An 18,909-nucleotide genomic window follows, 5' to 3' on the forward strand; every position below is an offset into this window, starting at 1 on the left:
TAAAAGTTCATATCATTACCCCGCTAAGAAAAATGAATCCACCCCCCAGCAACTAAAATCACGGACCTTTTACACTAAGCCAGTGCTCCTCATTTCTAAAGACTCAACAGACCAGGCAGAGAGGTGCATAACCATAATACCCCTTGTGCCAATATAAGATGAGCCTTCCATAACATGGTAAAATCAAATTACTCTTCTGAAACTAACACATTTGTAAGTTTTGTTCTATAAAGATCAATTTGTTACACTTTGGGCATCTCCCTTCCATATAATCAATGCAGGGAGTCCACCACCCTTTGGTATATCCTGATGCAGGTGTGTGTCCTATATTTTCTCTCTCTCCCTCGGGTCATGTTCTAAAGGTTTAGGCCTTTGCATGATTTAAAGCCTCTTTTTAGAAAAGGAATGCAGGAATCCCATTAGGTATTTGGTGGGCCCATTCTGCTTAGCTGCCAGGGCCCAACTGAGGGCAGTGAACCAGTAGCCTGGCCCTTGGGCGGGAAAGTCCTGTCAATTAATTTTATATTGGTCTGCAGTTGTTGTTGTGATGCTACAAATTGCATTATTTTCTGTGTGGTGCCAGAAACAGTATTGGCATGTGATTCATTAGTCTCAAGCCCTTTGTCTGTGTAGGCGGAACATGCAAAGGGAACCAAAGTAATACATCCTAAAGGCAGGTGTTAAACCTGAGAGTCCCTTGTATTTGTATACCATGTAATTCTCACCTGGGTTATATTTATCAAAGAGTGAAGTTAGTAGAAATTAATGGAGAGAGGCAGTATTTCACTCTGCGGACTGTTGAGATCTCTAACTTCACTCTTTGATAAATATACCCCCTAGTGTGTAACACAGCAAAATAAATTTTTAGGTTTAGTAAATTTTTATTTTTAGTACATTTTAATTTTTTGTTTTTAATTAAGTTTCCAGTGCGGAGCTCCAGTATAGAGGAGCATATATATATATATATATATATATATATATATATATATATATATATATATATATATATATATATATATATATATATATATATATATATATATATATATAAATATTAGAGCAAGCACTATAGTGAATGGCCTTTGCAAATTAGTTTTTGGTTTTCATGCCTTGCACAGTGACTTGTGATTGTAAATGAGCCCTAATGACTTTCAAGATTTTTAAGCTGGAGGTCTATTTACTATTTTTACTACCTGTTTGACTTTTTTTTTTTTGAACACTAGTTTATTTTAAAAAACTTGATTTTTTTTTATAAAAAGGCTTATTTTTTTCTCAGAAAAAAAAGTTGCGCACCAGCGAGAATCAGGTTGTTCCATTAATTTTCAATGAAGCTAAAAAACTTGACTGTTTTAATGAACTGGGAAAATAAATGTATAATTAAAGCTGTTAGAGACTATTCCCGTTGACTTCAATAGGACCTTGCCAGCTTTTGCTTGCCGAGTTTTTTTTCTGTTACTTTTTTCTGGTTTTATTCTTCAGTGAATCCCAAATATTCAAGGTTCCAAAAAATATTTTTGAATACATTTGTGTTTGTAGTTTATCATCATGCTTTTTCTCGAATCATTAATAAAAATAAAGCTAGACTTTTGCTAAATCTGCACCTTTATTTGCCACGGGTACCTTAATCCTGCAAAATAACAGGAGGCAGTTTAAGATGTTGCTAGTCTTTAAATAGGACACTTGCATCACAATTCACCTTAAGACTCTTCTGTCTAATACACAGCTCAGGGACTATAAAGTTAATAGTTAAGGCAAGAATAGAAAACAGAGATGGTTATCATGCTGCGATAGTCCCAGGCAGCCGTTTTATCTGGCCCAAAAGACATGATTAAAAACATGCCTGGGGAGACGATGTCAAGATGTGGCACCATTCACCAGTGTCAGGCTCTCCCACCTCGGGTTACTGAGAAGTGACAAGGCAGATGATGAGTGGAACGTTCAGTGTTTTACTTAAATTCTAGCAATGCATTATCACAATGAAGCACAAAGAAAAATTCTAGAAGCATTCTCATACTTGCACTTGAGGACAAGACGGAGGAAATCAGCACCAGGACTTGCTTCTTTGGATCAACTACCATCAGATTTTGCAGCACAGGAGAATTAGCCAAAGGGCAACACTGCAAAAATTAGATCAGGGAATGGACGAGTGACCTCCAACTTTGCTTGAAATCAGTTCAGCTGTTTTCAAGCAAAACTCTTGTCTATTACAAAAACCTAGTAATTTAATATGATCTTTTTTTCCCCCAATAAGGGTCAAAAGAAATGAAAATAATGATGGTTTCGTAGCAACCGAGCTACTCAATGTGAAGAAGTGGGAGAGAAAGGATAGAAACCTTTGCTGTGTATAGTACAACATTAAGGAAAAATATTTACATGGCTTTATGAACTGTGACCTACAGTTCTCTTCTTCTGGATGGCAAGATAAAGTATAATTACTATTGGTTGTCTGCAACAGAGAATTGCTTCGAAAAGTATCCAGTTACCTATTAATTAACCCTTTTGTCAATCATTTATAAGGTTCTAAGAAAAGACAAAGGGGCAGATTCACTAATGGGCGAATTGTCGCAAGAGACCGCTTCTCACACTTTGCACCATTTTGCCAGGCGCAAAGTCATTACCACTACGCTAATTCACTAAAATGCAAGGTTGCGTCCTGGACACTGAACGATGGCGACTTTTCGCTAATGATACTTCTTCTGTGCGAGCATTTCATAGCGAAGATTCGTTCATTTGTGCCTTACTCATAGGTCAATTTGAATAGGAGAGGAGCAAAAAAGTCATTTACATGTCTTTTTAAGAGATGTTGGTTTAAATTCTTGAAGTGGCCACTTTTTATTACAAATGTCCAAGGAAGCTTAATGAAGACGTAAAAGCTCCTCTAAGGTCCTAGACAGGAGCCCATCCTAAAATATATGTGGCATGCCCCTCAAATGTGTTAAAAAATGTTCGCACAAAAATCTTTAATAGTTCGGACTTTTGAAGGCAATACCTTTTTAAAAATAGAAAAATCGTCTGCATTTTTTACACTTTTTATGACTTTCCGGAAAGGTAGCTTCATTTCAGCAGTTCACCTGGTCTGTGGTGGTGAAGGACCAAAAAAAGAAGTAACGTTCAGTAAAATCCACAATTTAGTGAATTTGCGGAGTGGCGATAGAGTGCGAACGAACGCTAGCGATGATCTCTTTCGCTAGCAAAGTGTCATCTGTGCCTGTTAGTGAATTGGCAATGTCCCTGCGGATGGGATTTCTGCAGAAAATTCGCTACACTTTGCCCTTTAGTTAATCTGCCCCAAAGACTCTCATGAAAAGAGACTTATTTCACAATAAAACTGGTGAGGTGAGAAGACATTGGTTATCCGCACACTGTATTCAACAAAATACCATAATCAGTAGGAATCCATAGTACATGAGTGCACACTGGGAACCTTTCCACAAGTTTTACTTTAAAATCATAATTTTATTAAGTTAATTAAAAAACAGGCCGACGTTTCGGTCCACCTCTAGGACCTTTATCAAGACCTTTAGTTTGTCCAACGTTTCGGTCCCACACAAGAATCTTTGGAAACGTATATATGTATGTATGTATATATATGTGTGTGTGTATATATATATATATATATATATATATATATATATATATATATATATATATATATATATATATATATATAGACAAATACTAGAGTCCTCTGCACTCAACCCATTATCAATATATTTAAGACAGAGACATTTTGTGCATACTGCTACTGAAAAATGCCTTACCCTTTAAACAAAACAGGGATTGTTTGTCCATATATTGCAATATATTTAAGCTGAACAACTACGTCAAAGTCATCCCATATCTGGCCAGTCCTACACTCAATTTTCATCTGATTCATATATATATAATTTCATATATATATATATATATATATATATATATATATATATATATATAGAATATCAGCAGGACATGCGTTATTGACAAGTGTTTGCATTTTGAGAAGTGTAAGATTCTGTCACTCTTAGTTGTCCCGGATAAAGTGACATGACACACTTAAATGTGATAAATGGAAAGAGAAATTACATTTCCCTGTCCCTTCAGTTTTCATTTCTGGCATCGTTTACATAAGGAAATTAAATAACAGACGTATTTTGATGCTGCAAATTGTAATCCCATTCTCAGCTTGAACTGAAGAGTTTGTTTGATGAGATTTCATATGACAGATGCTGTCAAGGGTCTGTGTTTTGCTCCAATAGTACATGAAAGATTATTAATATGTTTCTTATCAAAAATGCAGGAAATTGCCACCACCACCCAATGTCTGAAGGCTGTATGTCTTTTATTTATTTTTTTCATAAGAAAGTGAAATTTAAGAACTGGGATTCATTTTTACCTTAAGAAAAGGACCAGGTTTTGTGCTATAGCCACTGTATTAGGAAAGGTCATAAAATGCTAATAAAAGAGCCAGAAGCTCTTAAAAAGGTTGAGTTTGGGGACATATAATTGAAAAGCCTGTCCATATATGCCCTTAGATTTGTTGGATCTCAGTCCCCCTTCTTCAGCTGACCTCTCTTACAGCAGACATATCCATAAATTGGTCACCCAGCACATGACCTGAATGCTTAGATCTCATCTCCCATATCAGTGATGGGTGCTTCTCACGAGTACACTATGTACTGCTATCAGAAGAGCAAATGAGCAAAGACAATGGGAAATAGATGGATGCCATAGGGTGAGACACACAAGTTGCCTTTCAGTGATAGCAAACATGAGCAAAACATCAGAAGTATAAGTAAGCCTTTACATGATTATTGTTCGTTTTCTGATTTTTCTGTGACTGTAATCAGCAACAGGCCCGAAACCAATTTGTGATGTGCTTACATATATCAGCTGCCTTTAATCGGTATCTCTGTTAATGCCTCTAAGTATTTAACCTGTGGCTTTTGTATGTTTAGCATAAATTACATTTGAAGGCTGTATTACTCCAGTATTACTCCAGTCCATGCCAATGGACTCCAACATTGCATTTAAAAGTCCAATATAGTAACCAGCAGGACATCGTTTTTGGATATACTCAAAGTTGAACAAGTGTATCAGTGGGTGAAAACTACCTACCTATGTATTTTTGAAATAAAAATTTGTCACCAAATAGATAACAAAGTAGGTGAGCAGACTAATGAAGCAAGGTTGCGCTCCCAGTGATGAGCAGATCAAGGTTGAGCCTCCTAGTGATTGGTTTCACCACCCATAGACTTCAGTGGGACATACATGAAAAAAAGCTGCACGCTCACTACGAAAAACGCTAATTGACTTTAAAGGAGAACTAAACCCTAAAAATGAATATGGCTAAAAATGAACTTATTGCACCAGCCTAAAGTTTTAGCTTCTCAATAGCAGCAATGATCCACGACTTCAAACTTGTCACAGGGGTCACCATCTTGGAAAGTGTCTGCGACACTCACATGCTCAGTGGCTTTTAAGCAGCTGTTGGAAGCTAAGCTTAGGGGTCATCACAAATAATCAAGCAGAAAATAAAGTTGATCTGTAATATAAGCTGATGCTACAGGGCTGATTATTAAATTCTGGTGCTAGTTGCACTGGTTTCTGAGCTGCCATGTAGTAATTATCTGTATTAATTACTAATCAGCCTTATATTGTGACATTTATATTCTATGTGTACTGTATATTGTGAGTGGGTCCCTAAGCTCAGTGATGACATCAGAACAGAGCATGTGCAGTGAATCAGCAGAATAGAAAATGGGGAGCTACTGGGGCATCTTTGGAGACACAAATCTTGTCGAAGCAAGACGGGACAGATTTGCTCACATTCCTCACATAAAATGCTTCACTCATTTACTTACTGATTAGTCTTATCAGTCTCACTGACAATATCTGATATACTCATGCTCAGATTTAATTCTCACACAAGTAATTTTAAAAAGTGCCCTTGATGTTGATCTGAAAATCCCATAACTATTCTCAATGGATTCACTAGATTAGATGTCATTGAAATCATGAGCAGCTCAATTCCAACTCCAATCTGAGGTAGAAAAGGGTGCTATGGGGTCAGGGTCGGACTGGGCCGGCAGGACACCGGGACCCCCTCTCCCGATGTTTGGCTTTTCACAAAAAAAATGATTTTGGCTCCGCCCAGCTCAATCTACGCATGCCGAGGGGGCGCCATCTGCACATGTGGGCCGAGGGGGCTCCATTTAGGAATGCGCGCACAGTGGAACCTTCGGCGCATCACAGCTGGGGGGCCAGAAAGGGCGCTGGCCAGCAGGGCCAGCAGATCTGGTGGGCCCCCGGGCCCCCCAGTCCGACCCTGTATGGGGTAATATTTAGAGAAGAATTTGATATGTTTTATTGGTGCCTTCACCTAAATCCAGCTCTTCTCTTTTAAAGAGGATCAACATGTGCAAAATGTGTAGAACTTTTGTTGAAAAACAGGCTCTGCCTATTCTTAACAAAAAATGTATTATAAAGCAGCAACAGAGCATTATTTTGTTTTCACATCTATTTTACCATTAATTAGCTGATTGTTTACTGGGGATAGTGAGTTCTTTATGCACCTGCCCATCCTTCAACCTCTCTTATGACTATTTTGCTTAGGCCGAATCTTTCAACCCATCTTAACTGAATCCAAATCCTAATTTGCATATGCAAATTAGGGTGGGGAGGGAAATCGCTTGACATTTTGTCACAAAACACGGAAGTTAAAAAAAATTCACCTTCCCACCCCTAATTTGCATATGCGAATTATGATTTAGTTCGGTTTTCGGCCTAATCTTTCACAAAGGATTCGGGGGTTTGTTGAATCCAAAATAGTGGATTCGGTGCATCCCTACAGATCAAATCAGCATTTTATTGTATCCCAACCCCCAGTTGTGATATCATATGCCCACCCAAGGGAAAAATATGGAAATGACTGGGTATTTGTAGTACATTATTCAAGATCTGTATATCCATATTAGTATATATATACTGTCTATAGTAGGATTCACAGTATTCCTATTGTGTAGAGTTTAGTTCTCGCTTAAGATGGCCGTAAATGGGATGATGTAAGATACTAATTTGGACCCTCCAGATGGAGTTGGCAGCTTATTATCCCGTGTATGAGGCTGAAATGACCAATGGAAGACAGATATCTTTTGAGCAGGATAGAAAAACCTTTCACGCAAGAAACTTATTGGGCTGTTGGACGTGGTTCTATTATGATCCGAGCATTGACTGCTAACAGATCAGTCTTATTTGGGCCAGCATGTGGGTATCGGTTGTTGAGGTGACCATGTACTGTATATGCTCAGTTTTACACTCAACCATATTCAAAAATAAAAACAATTTTAAATATATAAATACATTCTATAGCCATATATTTATATATAGAAATACAGTTATAGAATCCATTATCCGGAAACCCATTATCCAGAAAGTTCCGAATTAAGGAAAGGCCGTCTCCCATAGACTCAATTTTATCCAAATAATCCAAATGTTTAAAAATAATTCCCTTTTTCTCTGTAATAATTAAACAGTAGCTTGTACTTGATCCAAACTAAGATATAATTCATCCTTACTGGAAGAAAAAACAGCCTATTGGATTTATTTATTTATTAAATGATTTTCTAGTAGGCTTAAGGTATGAAGATCCAAATTATGGAAAGATCCGTTATCTGGAAAACCCTAGGTCCCGAGCATTCTGGATAAAAAGTCCCATCTCTGCATATATACTGTAAATAGTTAGTTGTTGCCCACCAATAATTAAAAAATATTAATAACTGAAATTAAGATGAAATAGAAGTATGTATATTGTATTGAGTATTTAGAGATAATCTATCATTTTCCTTGCTAGGCTTTATCTGTTATTCTTAACTGATCCAGAGCTCAAAATAATGCCATCTAGAGTCTGAATTCTCTGTAATAATGATAGCTAGAATCTCAGCTATAAAGCATGATAGAATTCTGCTGTGTGGAAGACAGGGATACCAATTTTGGTCTATAAATGTAGACTTTATTTTTGATAACGATGATGTCCATTTGAGAAATGTTCTTTCTTTAAAGGGGGGGGGGTGGTGCTTGTAATTTAAAAAAAAAATCCATTTATCTTTTGGGAGTGATTAATCAATATATTTAACGAATAGATTTACTTTTTCTTACAATTGTTTATATATTTAACAACATATTTGTGAGTTGCTCAGCCTAGCATTTTTTTCTAACTGAAACCAAAACCCTCATGCTGCTTGTCGTTGACAGATTATGCCTGCTCTGATTGGCTGTTTCTTGCATGAGTCAGCAATTTGTAAAGCATCACATTTCTATCTGTAGAAAAAAAAGAATAAATAAGCATCCACAAGCCATGTGTCAGCTTTAACCAAATGGAATAGCATTTCTGTCTCCTGCTTTGCCGTAGGAGCATATGACCTGCATCTGATGGAAGAAATAATAATAACATCCTATCTCATGTATATTTTCACAGGGAGGAAACTGGTGATTTTTTTGACAGAATGAGAAGTGTACTTCAGAAACAAGAGAACATGCAGCGGTACTGGAGGACAGAGGTATGGGGAGCAGAGTACCCTTGCACAACCTCATTATAAAACTTCTTTAATTATAAAGAAGACTGCATTAAAAGGAGGTAGCACAGCAAGGTGCTTATAATATACAGTAGCAGATGTTGCATGAAAAAATTATACAACATTTAAACTGCCAGTATGGACACATTCTGTTTAAAAGCAACCCATAGACAAATTATGAATTACATGTAATAAATCTCGTGTACCCAAGCCAAACATATTTACTAACTGGGGCAATGTTTTCCATCAACAACTTTATTCATAATGTAAAGTAACATAAAGTGAAAGAAAAAATTGAAATGGTGGGTGTCCATCTTTTTAAATATGTTCTAATATGAGCCTCATCCATCATCTGTGATGACTGTGTCAAGAATAAACCCATGTTAAGCAGTAGAGTCCTGCAGAGGTTTGGGAGTCTGTAAAAAAAAACAGGTACCCTGAGGATTTGGGGTAAGATTTTTGGATGTGGGTATAGATGTAGGTCAGGTTGTGGGTCTAATCTATATTTCTTCTCTTATATTATATCTATATTATTTATATTTTACTTCTTTAAACGTATTGAGGAATTTGCCCACTTCTGATAATGTAAAGGAATTTTTTAGGAACCTTATTAATATTTTATTGATCCATAACAATTTTATCCGATTTGTTATGGATTGATAGTTGTACTTTATATCCTAACAATCACTATGGATCCTCTAATACTGATCACTAATAAACCAGTCTTTCAAACATACATTTTTTTAAATTTTGTGAAAGTTAGAATTTTCAATCAGTTTTCTTTTTCTCAGCATTTTAAATTCTTCTTAATAGTTCTTAATTCAATAAAAGATGCTGTAATACTTCAATTTGTGTGGTTTTTCTGCAGGGTGTTTTAAATAACAGTATTCCACCTCCTCCAGAAAATGTTGGGGAACCCAAAGCATTTGAGAAGTTGTTGCTCAGCAAGAGAGAGGTAAAAAAATGTTTTCGTTCAGTATTTGCAAAAAATTCTCACCCCTTTGTTAGCCTACCATTTGCTACTTCTTGCAGCTCACTCATGCTGGTACTCCCAGACAGCTAGTTGGGATTATTAGTTGCACTGGGATGTATGGTATCTCTTATCCAAAAAAACATTATCCAGAACAAAAACCTTTGATATACGAGAATGCTATTTCCAATCCAGTCCTATTTAAATAAGCAGTTCCTAATTATTGATTGGTTTACTCTCTTACATGTTGTTAACATGGCTAAAATAAATAATTATCAGTGGTAAAAGCTAAGGAAAGTGTCATTCACCAAGGTGGTGCGAATTTGTTAGATGCCCTCTCCACAAATACAGTCACTTACTTTTTACCCTTCTTCTTAGAGGAACAGAACTTTAATTTAAAGCAACATATAGCAGTGAGGTTGTGGAATGCTCTGCCGGATGATGTTGTGATGACTGGTAATGCTTTTAAGAGTGCCTTGGATGATTTATTGGACAAGCATAATATCCAAGGCTATTGTGATACAGAAACTTACAATTAGTTCATATATTGGTAAGTATAGGGTATGCGAGTGTATGGAGGGGCCCTTGTGAGTGTGTGTATGTATGGATTTTGGGTTTCATTTGGATCAGTTGAACTTGATGGACTTTGGGCTTTTTTTCAAACCAACGTAACTTTGTAAATATGTAACTTATTGAAATACAATATCCTTTGTTTTGTTGACGATTCCAAAGCTGTAGCAGACCTAAAAAACATGCCACCTACACAAAGAAGTGCATAAATATTCTGAAACACCATTTCAGGTGCTTGTATAGAGGAAGAGTATAAACTAAGTTAGAGAACAGGCCAATTGATTGGCACACCAAACAGATAGTTAGTTGGGGGGGGGGGGGGTTCAGTTAAAAATAACTAAAAATAAGTAAGCTCTTAAAATTGCTCTGTGACCCTGAACCCAGGATACCCACCATTTTGTACTATTAGGGGCAGATTTATCAAGGTTTGAATTTTCGACCATCGAATTGATATACTTCGAATATCGAAGTCGAAGTATTTTTCACCGAATTTGGCCATCGTAAAATCGTACGATTAAATAGTTAGAATCGTACGATTCGAACGATTTTAGGGTACGGTTGAACGATTTTACTTCGATGTGTGAAGACTTAGAAAAATGGTCTAGAAGGTCCCCATAGGCTAACATAGCACTTTGGCAGGTTTAATTTGGCAAAATATTGTAGTCGAAATTTTTTAAAGCGACAGTACTTAGATTATTCTAACGATTTTTACTTCGAATTGAAGTAAATTCGAAGTCGTAGTATCCTATTCGATGGTCCAAGTATCCAAAAAATTACTTTGAATTTCGAATTTTTTTACTTCGAAAATTCCCTCAAATTCAAAATCTGCCCCTTAGTGTATTTTAGTAGCCATATTTAGGAAAGCAATCCTACTCTTACTCTGTGAGTTTCAGTGCAAATAATTAACATTCCTCTCTTTTAAAGATAGAGATGTTATATGAAGAAATACTGTATACCCTTGTGTACACGGCTGGTATTGTGTCCTCTGAACACATTGCTAGTGAAGAAGAACTCTTTCATTATCTACAAAAGGTATGCCTACTCTGCACAGCTTTTGTTCTTTAACAAATAAATAGCATTTGCTTTGAAATTTTCTCAGGGTCTCTTGTACAAAGAAAAACTGGCGCATCTGGTCTGTGCCTTCCGTAAATGTTTGTTTCAGAAGGAACGATTAAACAAATATTGGTCTTTCAAAGAGATGAGCAACCATGAATTAAAGGACATAACTTTATAATATTTTATGCAGGTTTAGTCATAAAATTCCACATTCAGTTATAGTTGACACTAGAGGAACACCTGACATCAACTGTTGAATAGAACTGTAGATGGGAAAGTAGAGAGCTAGAGAAGGAAGAATATACAGTAGAATAAGGGGAGGTAAAAGTGAATTTCAGAAGTAAAAGAGATAACAAGGAAAGAATAGTTTGAATGTAGTAAGGACATGTATCAAAGAGAAGAAAGCATAGCAAGAAAAGTAGTGAATGAGGAGAATGGAAAATATTGCAAATACAAAGGTTGCACCAAGAGAGAAGATGAGTTGTGAGAAAATCAAGTTACATGCAAGGGGTGTTGTGAAAAGAAAAGTGGTAAAAACAGGAGAAACAGTAGAAGGTTAGTGGAAGAGGAAAGTTGAAACAAAGGGAAAGTGAAGGCAAGCTTGAGAGAAGATTTATATGACATAGTATTTGTGTAATGATTTGCTGTGTTAAAGATAAGGCAAATGCTCAAAAAATAACAGTCCTTTATATACAATGTTTTCTTAGCCTGCCCAACTAACCACTGTCCCTTGTACTCCATTTGTCACACCATTGAGTTATATACATAGTCATGGGGATAGGGAGAGCAGACCGTGAGGATGTAGGTGGTATCTACAAACATTGTTTGTAAACTTTCATTTTAACTGGAACACCGCTTGTACCTGATGTTTTTCCAATCTTTGTACCCTCCGGAGCTGAAATGTGATTTGCAAACAGAAGAAAGTCAGTAAACTCTATGACCACCAAGACTACATCTCATTATACATAGTCAAAGCAGTCTTTATACTTTTAGAAGTTCATATACAGCGATTGTATTTTAGTAACATGCCCTTCTGTATTTTAAGATACAGTCATTGATTTAGTTGCTAGTCAGCTATCACAGTTTTTAGAATTATTTTCTTGTCTAGTTATAAAATAATGAATATTTATAATATTAATAATATTACTGGTATTAACTTTTTTTTTTTTTAAAAAAAAAAAAGGTTTTCGGAGTGAGTAAAAGTGACCATGATGCAGTACTACATCATGTCAAGGAATCCAAGGTAATGTATAACAAAAACTTACTACAGTACGTATAACTTGGCCTCCTTTAGTTTCTCTGAACTGATTTTTACCTTCAGGATTTTCTATAGTTTTGGGCTGTTTGTGCTGGTTTTTGTTAGATAATCCAATAAATTCGAATTTTGAGGGCATTTAAGGGACTTATGGGGAATTTAGGGGACTTATTTGAGGGACTTATGTGGGAATTTAATAAAAGTCGCAAAGCGAAAAAAAATTTGCACAAATAAAGGTTATTGCATTGTGAATTTTAATTGTGCTTTGTGAATTTTAATAACCACTTTTAAGAAGTGTTAGAAGGTGTCAGTATCTTTTTGGAGCAAATATAACTTTTTCAGTAAGAACTTTACTTTTACATTCACTGTGAACTGGTGCAAACAATAAAATTCATAAAACCGTCTTCCACTGTCGGAAGTGGTCGCTAAACAGTTTCCGGGTTCACAAAAGCCATATTAAATTTGTGCAAAGGAAAATGTGTTCGCACAAAGGCATAACTTTAAGCATTGTGAATAATTTTTCTGTTACCAACTTTAATTACATTCCCCCATTAGACTGTATGTCCTGTGGATGCCTACAACAACAACATACTGCGGGTCAGTGAAGGGCTGAGTCAGTAACATATATCAGCATGTCTATGGCTAACTTAGAGAAGGAAAAGCTGTCTAATTAAAGAAAAATGCTGCTGCCGAAGAAATATTCAGTTTGTGGATACTCCACAGACAGATATAACATTTAAGTATAAATAAAATATCTGCAGTTCCAATTGATCAATCAGCAGAAAGCCAGCCAGAACTGATCAATCAGCAGAAAGCCAGCCAAATCATACAGTTTATCCACATCTGTGCAGTCATATTGGAAAATAGCCAATCCAGTTTGGAAATCTTTTGCAGCAGTGTTTTCTACCCACACAGCAGGGATCAACAGTCTAAGATCAAAGACTCTCTCCGGAACCCCAAATTAGTGATTTAATGTAACTGAGATATTGCAGCTAAGTCTAGAAGCAACAGCAATGTTTTTTTGCTTCTTGTAGAAATTTGAGTGACATTTCAGAATGGAAGCATAAAAGTTTGAAGCAAAATCTTTTCATTGAGAGATTTAGGGGGTTATTTACTAAAATTTGACTTTCTCATTTTATTAAAAATAAAAAATTTAGACCAAACTCCCAAACTCGAATCCCTTTAATTTACAGATAAAACTTCTGGAAAAAAATTGGTGCAACAAAAAGACACGGCAAAATTGAGTGTTAGTTCGAATTGTGCAACTTTTTCCAATTGTCACTCCGAAAACTCAACTTTTTTTTATGCAGGTGCAATCCTGACCCCATTGCCGCCCTGAGGCGGCTTTCAGTCTGCTATCCCCCCCTGCTATCACCTTTTCGGCACCTGGGGGGTCCACCTTGCTAGTGCAGAGAGCTCAAATGGAAATCTATTTCCTAAAAAGTAATCAGGAGGAGCTTTTTGCCTCCCCTGGTAACTTACGTAGGTGCCGAAAATTGAGTGTTAGTTCGAATTGTGCAACTTTTTCCAATTGTCACTCCGAAAACTCAACTTTTTTTTATGCAGGTGCAATCCTGACCCCATTGCCGCCCTGAGGCGGCTTTTAGTCTGCTATCCCCCCCTGCTATCACCTTTTCGGCACCTGGGGGGTCCACCTTGCTAGTGCAGAGAGCTCAAATGGAAATCTATTTCCTAAAAAGTAATCAGGAGGAGCTTTTTGCCTCCCCTGGTAACTTACGTAGCGTGGCACTTCAGTGGTGCAGTGGTCCTGTTATTATGATATATTGAGAACAATATTCATTATGTTATGAAGTAACTCAGTCTCTTACTTCTGCTTAGGTTATTGGAATGTTTGAGTGGTCATTAAAAAAAACATGGCTTTAAAAGAAAAGTCAATTGAATAGTAGTAAATTGATCTGTTATCAGAAGGCTGTGTACCTAGAAGAATGGGGAATCCTTATAAAAATATACAGAAAATTACATACTACATGTTTATATTAATGACTAGGAATAATCACATTTTAACACCCAAATGAAACACCTAAACATCACGAACTTCATTCACTTTTTAACCTTCTTATTTTCTGCTCTATATGTATCTACTGAATAGTGTTACCCTACATACTACCTTTATTGGCCCCAGAACTATCTGCTTTAATAGTTAACTAAAAAATTTATTTTTTCCTCAACCTGTAATTAATTAATTCCCATGCTTGTTCTTCCAGTGCATTTCCACATGTCATGCATTAAACTCATACAGTTATGAACATATGAACAAGAGCATTCACGCTGGGAATATTTTGTCCCATCTGGAAAATGTAAATCACGTACTAACAAGTAGAGCTTTAGCTGATTTATCAAAGTCATATTGGAGGCAGCTGTTCAAACCAAGTGATAACCCCCCCCCCACACACAGACACACACAGATACATAGCCAAGATAATAGTAGGGGGATGTCATATTTTGCATTACAATATTTATATATGCATCAGCACCAACTCAGTGGCCATAAATAGCCTGCATTTAGTGGTGTCATCTATTATAATTATTGTTAAGGGTTGTTAAATATATCAGTTAGCCACAGTCATTTGCACAGAAAAAATGTTACTAAAGGTACTTGTGCGCTCCTTGCACTTTCCTTTATGTGCACTATTCCTGCTCACAAGTCACTCTCACCCCAAACACCAGAAGCAGAGTAGAGTGTGAAATGATGGGGCTTTTATCACTGCTTGCGTTTGTTTCGGGGGAAGCAGGAGACATTGTTCTATAGAGAAATCTTAATTGTCTAAATTAATACCTCTGTTTTCTCCTATAGGCTCCTGTCTTTGCTTTGAAAGTGACAGTCGTGCAAGCTAGAAATCTACTAGCCAAAGATCCCAATGGTGAGCTTTTAACTCTTCTCCTGCACTGTGCCAAGGCCATAAGGGTTTGTCAATGGGAATTACACTGCAAAAAAAAGCAAGTGCTTTCTTGGAAGAGAACATATCCTTAAGAAAATGTATGCTTATTTTGCAGAAGAATGCATTCCCCCTTAGCTTCAGAACAGCAAACTATTTTGGTTTGGCTCAAGACATGCCTCCAGAGGCATATAAAATCCATAGGTAGCTATTAAACAGTGTGGAGTAGGATGCCATGATTAATTAATCGGTTAGTCCAACTGGTATATCCAATCAAAAAGCTCAAATGGGTACACCATTATGTGTGACTCAGACCATAAATTGTTGCATTATAGAAAGTTTACTGGTTAGGGGTTTGTGATGCATAGCTCATGAGTCCAAAAATATATTATTGCTAATTGAAGTTTAGCATAAACTGATTCAGCCATGATTATTAATGCAAATATTAGAACTCACACAGAATGCTTATACAAGAGCATAGACCTCAAGGTAAAGGACAGCCCCCATTATTAATAGGTGACTATGTGCATCTAACATACAGATTTTCTACAAAAACATATAGATACAGGCGTTAACGAGCTCTGCTCAACAGAGCTTACAATATACAGTAAAGGAAGGGAATGAAACACAAGTTAGTTAATTATATTTCTACTATAGGAGCATCCTTATATTTTGACAAGGAGAGCATGTTGCAGCTCATTGGTCCCCCAGCAACTGCTATTTTCTGACATTGTCATCTTGAGCAATCGAGTGAATCAGCAACATGAAGTCTTAGTCCGTGCAGTATTCTTCATGCATATGTACTGAATGGCTCCAGTACTGGAGAAGGTCAAAATAGCAGGTCTGATAATGCTAGCCTCCCTCTACCTGTATAGGAAATGTCAGTAGCATGCAGTCCTTAATGATTGCTTGTCTTGCTTCCAAGATGGTACATTACTTTTCTATGGTCTGCCAAGGTCTGATACTGAGGAGCCTGATTAAAAATTTAGAAACAAAGCTGTGCCATTTTCTTTATTACTGCTCTATTTCTCATGCTGTGCGGCCATACTGGGCATTTAGATAATCTCTTCCATCTGAGGCAGATGTATGAATTTTCTAATGTGTTTTTGAAAATCCATCGCAAAAAAAAAAACATTATTAAACTAAATCAAGTGATTTTTATGTCTTGACTGCTATACTTATGAATAAACAAACTCGAGTTAAAAAACGCATGTTCATTTGCAAAAAAAAATTACATTGCGCCATGTTTTTTACAAATTTGTTATATTAAATATTCAACAAATAAAATATCTTGAAAGTTAAAGATACACTTCCTGTTGACTTACTGTATATAGGATCTCACCAGGATTTAGATACCATATGGTTTTCATTTAAATTTTCAAAACTTTTTCAAATGATAAATCTTGAACTAGGGAGGGATGTGTGCTAAATGTCTCTCTGTCCTTTTGTCTCTGTATCTAGTCTTTGCGCTTGAGGAACTGACCTGGTGAATATTAGCAGATTGTACAATTCGCTGATACTTTAAGCATTTTATTCTGGCTTTAATTGAACAAAAAAATATATATTTAGTGCTTTCCAAATGGCAGGAGCTGCCTGTTGTCATCAGTCATTTCACAGCCATACATTTATTCCTAAAAGCAGTTTCTATGTAGAGGTATATATACCTTATTTAAAGGAACATCTTAGATCTATGAGAAAAATTTAAGCAGGTCATCGTTCTTAATGGCTATAAATATGTGCATCCATACGTCATAAGCAGCTTGCACTATAAAGGGGACATATACCCATCGCACAACAACAGAATGTTTCTCTGAGCACTTTTGCAACTTACATGAATATTTTTTTTCCTTTAATTTTTATGATATTAGTCATTTTACACTGCTAATATCATGAACGCATAATAGGAGTACCCTTTACTAACAAATTTTTAAAAAAAATTTGATGTAACCGGTCGTTAATTGAAAGAAGCAAAAGAACTGAGCAAGAGGCAGAAGAAGCTAGAGTAGACGGGACAGTGGGATTAGTAAAGGGTCATGGGGGAGAAGTGAGGGGGGCAAACAGTTTACCAGCTAAGGAGGTCCCTCTTACAAGGAAAACAGAATAATACTAACTTAACATATAATTCTCCACTAAGTAATGCAAATTTCAAAAGTAAAAGTAGTAACCTCCACTGTATACTGGCAAATGCACGATGTTTGTCAGGAAAAATGGGAGACCTAAAATTAATTGCATGCTCTAAAAATTATGATATAATTGGTATCACTGAGTGGGATGAAACATGTGACTGGGCTGTTAATTTAAATGGTTACACCCTTTTTAGGAGGGACAGAGGGATTAAAAAGGGTGGAGGAGTGTGTTTGTATGTAAAGCCTGAATTAAAGCCATGCGCTAAAGAAAAAACCATAACTGGCACTGGTGAGGGTGTAGAATCCCTCTGGGTAGAGATTTTGACTGGGAAAAAGGTTACAAAGAGAATTATCATTGGTGTATGCTATAAACCACCTCGTATAAGTGACGAGTATGAAGCCCAGCTACTCTTGCAGATACAAGCGGCTTCACAGCTGGGTCAAGTTGTTGCTATGGGTGACTTCAATTATCCAGACATTGACTGGGGTAATTGGGTTGCCAAGGCAGAAAAAGCTAGTAGGTTTGTAAATATGCTGAATGACAACTTTTTATTCCAGCTCGTTCAAGAACCCACTAGGAATAACTCACTTTTGGACCTTGTAATAACTAATAATACTGAACTCATCTCTAGCGTTTGTGTGGATGAGCATTTAGGGAATAGTGATCATAACATGGTCTCCTTTGAGATTCTGTTGCAGAAGCAATTCCATAAAGGAGCAACTAAAACACTAAATTTCAGACGTGCAAACTTTGACAGTGTAAGGGCATCTCTGCAACATATTAAGTGGGAAATGCTTTTAACAGGGTTAAACACGGAACAAAAATGGGAAGTCTTTAAAATGCTGCTTAATAAATATACATGTCAGTATATTCCCCTTGTAAACAGGGAACATTGTTGCAAAGCAAAACCTTTTTGGTTCAATAGATTCGTAGGTGTTGAGGTGGGTAAGAAAAGATGTGCTTTTAAGGCTTTCATGTTAGCTGGGACAGCCGAAACATTTATAAAGTACAAGGAGGCCAATAAATCATGCAAAGAAGCTATAAGGCAAGCTAAAAATTGATATAGAAAAGGATATTGCAGCAAGCAGTAAAAAGAATCCAAAATTATTTTTTAAGATGGTTGATGAAAACAAAATAAAAGCATAGATTCTGAATTCATATTTTTCATCTGTCTACACAAATGAGGAACCGGTTTCCTTCTTAATAATCCCAATTCTAGTAATACAACTAATGATGCATGGTTCACACATGAGGAAATTCAAAAGAGACTAGAACATGTTAAGATAAACAAAGGTCCGGGATTAGATGGTATTCATCCCAGGGTACTTTGCGAGCTTAGCTCTGTGATTGCCAAACCTCTTTACTTAATTTTTCAGGATTCATTGAAGTCTGGCATAGTGCAGAGAGACTGGTTAATTGCTAATGTGGTGCCGCTATTCAAAAAAGGATCCCGTTCTCAGCCTCAAAACTATAGGCCAGTTA

General features: G+C 36.4%; 1 protein-coding gene across 1 annotated transcript in view; it reads left to right on the forward strand.

Annotated features, from left to right (window-relative positions):
• baiap3.S (BAI1-associated protein 3 S homeolog) overlaps positions 1-18,909 on the forward strand; it is a 147,206-nt gene that overhangs the window by 62,174 nt on the left and 66,123 nt on the right. Inside the window, exons 3-7 of the mRNA XM_041578550.1 lie at positions 8,456-8,537; positions 9,421-9,507; positions 11,017-11,124; positions 12,332-12,391; positions 15,219-15,285. Coding sequence (XP_041434484.1) covers positions 8,456-8,537; positions 9,421-9,507; positions 11,017-11,124; positions 12,332-12,391; positions 15,219-15,285 — 404 coding nt within the window. The remainder of the gene's footprint in view (positions 1-8,455; positions 8,538-9,420; positions 9,508-11,016; positions 11,125-12,331; positions 12,392-15,218; positions 15,286-18,909) is intronic.

Source organism: Xenopus laevis, chromosome 9_10S (genome assembly GCF_017654675.1).
Source record: "Xenopus laevis strain J_2021 chromosome 9_10S, Xenopus_laevis_v10.1, whole genome shotgun sequence".
NCBI lineage: Eukaryota > Metazoa > Chordata > Amphibia > Anura > Pipidae > Xenopus > Xenopus laevis.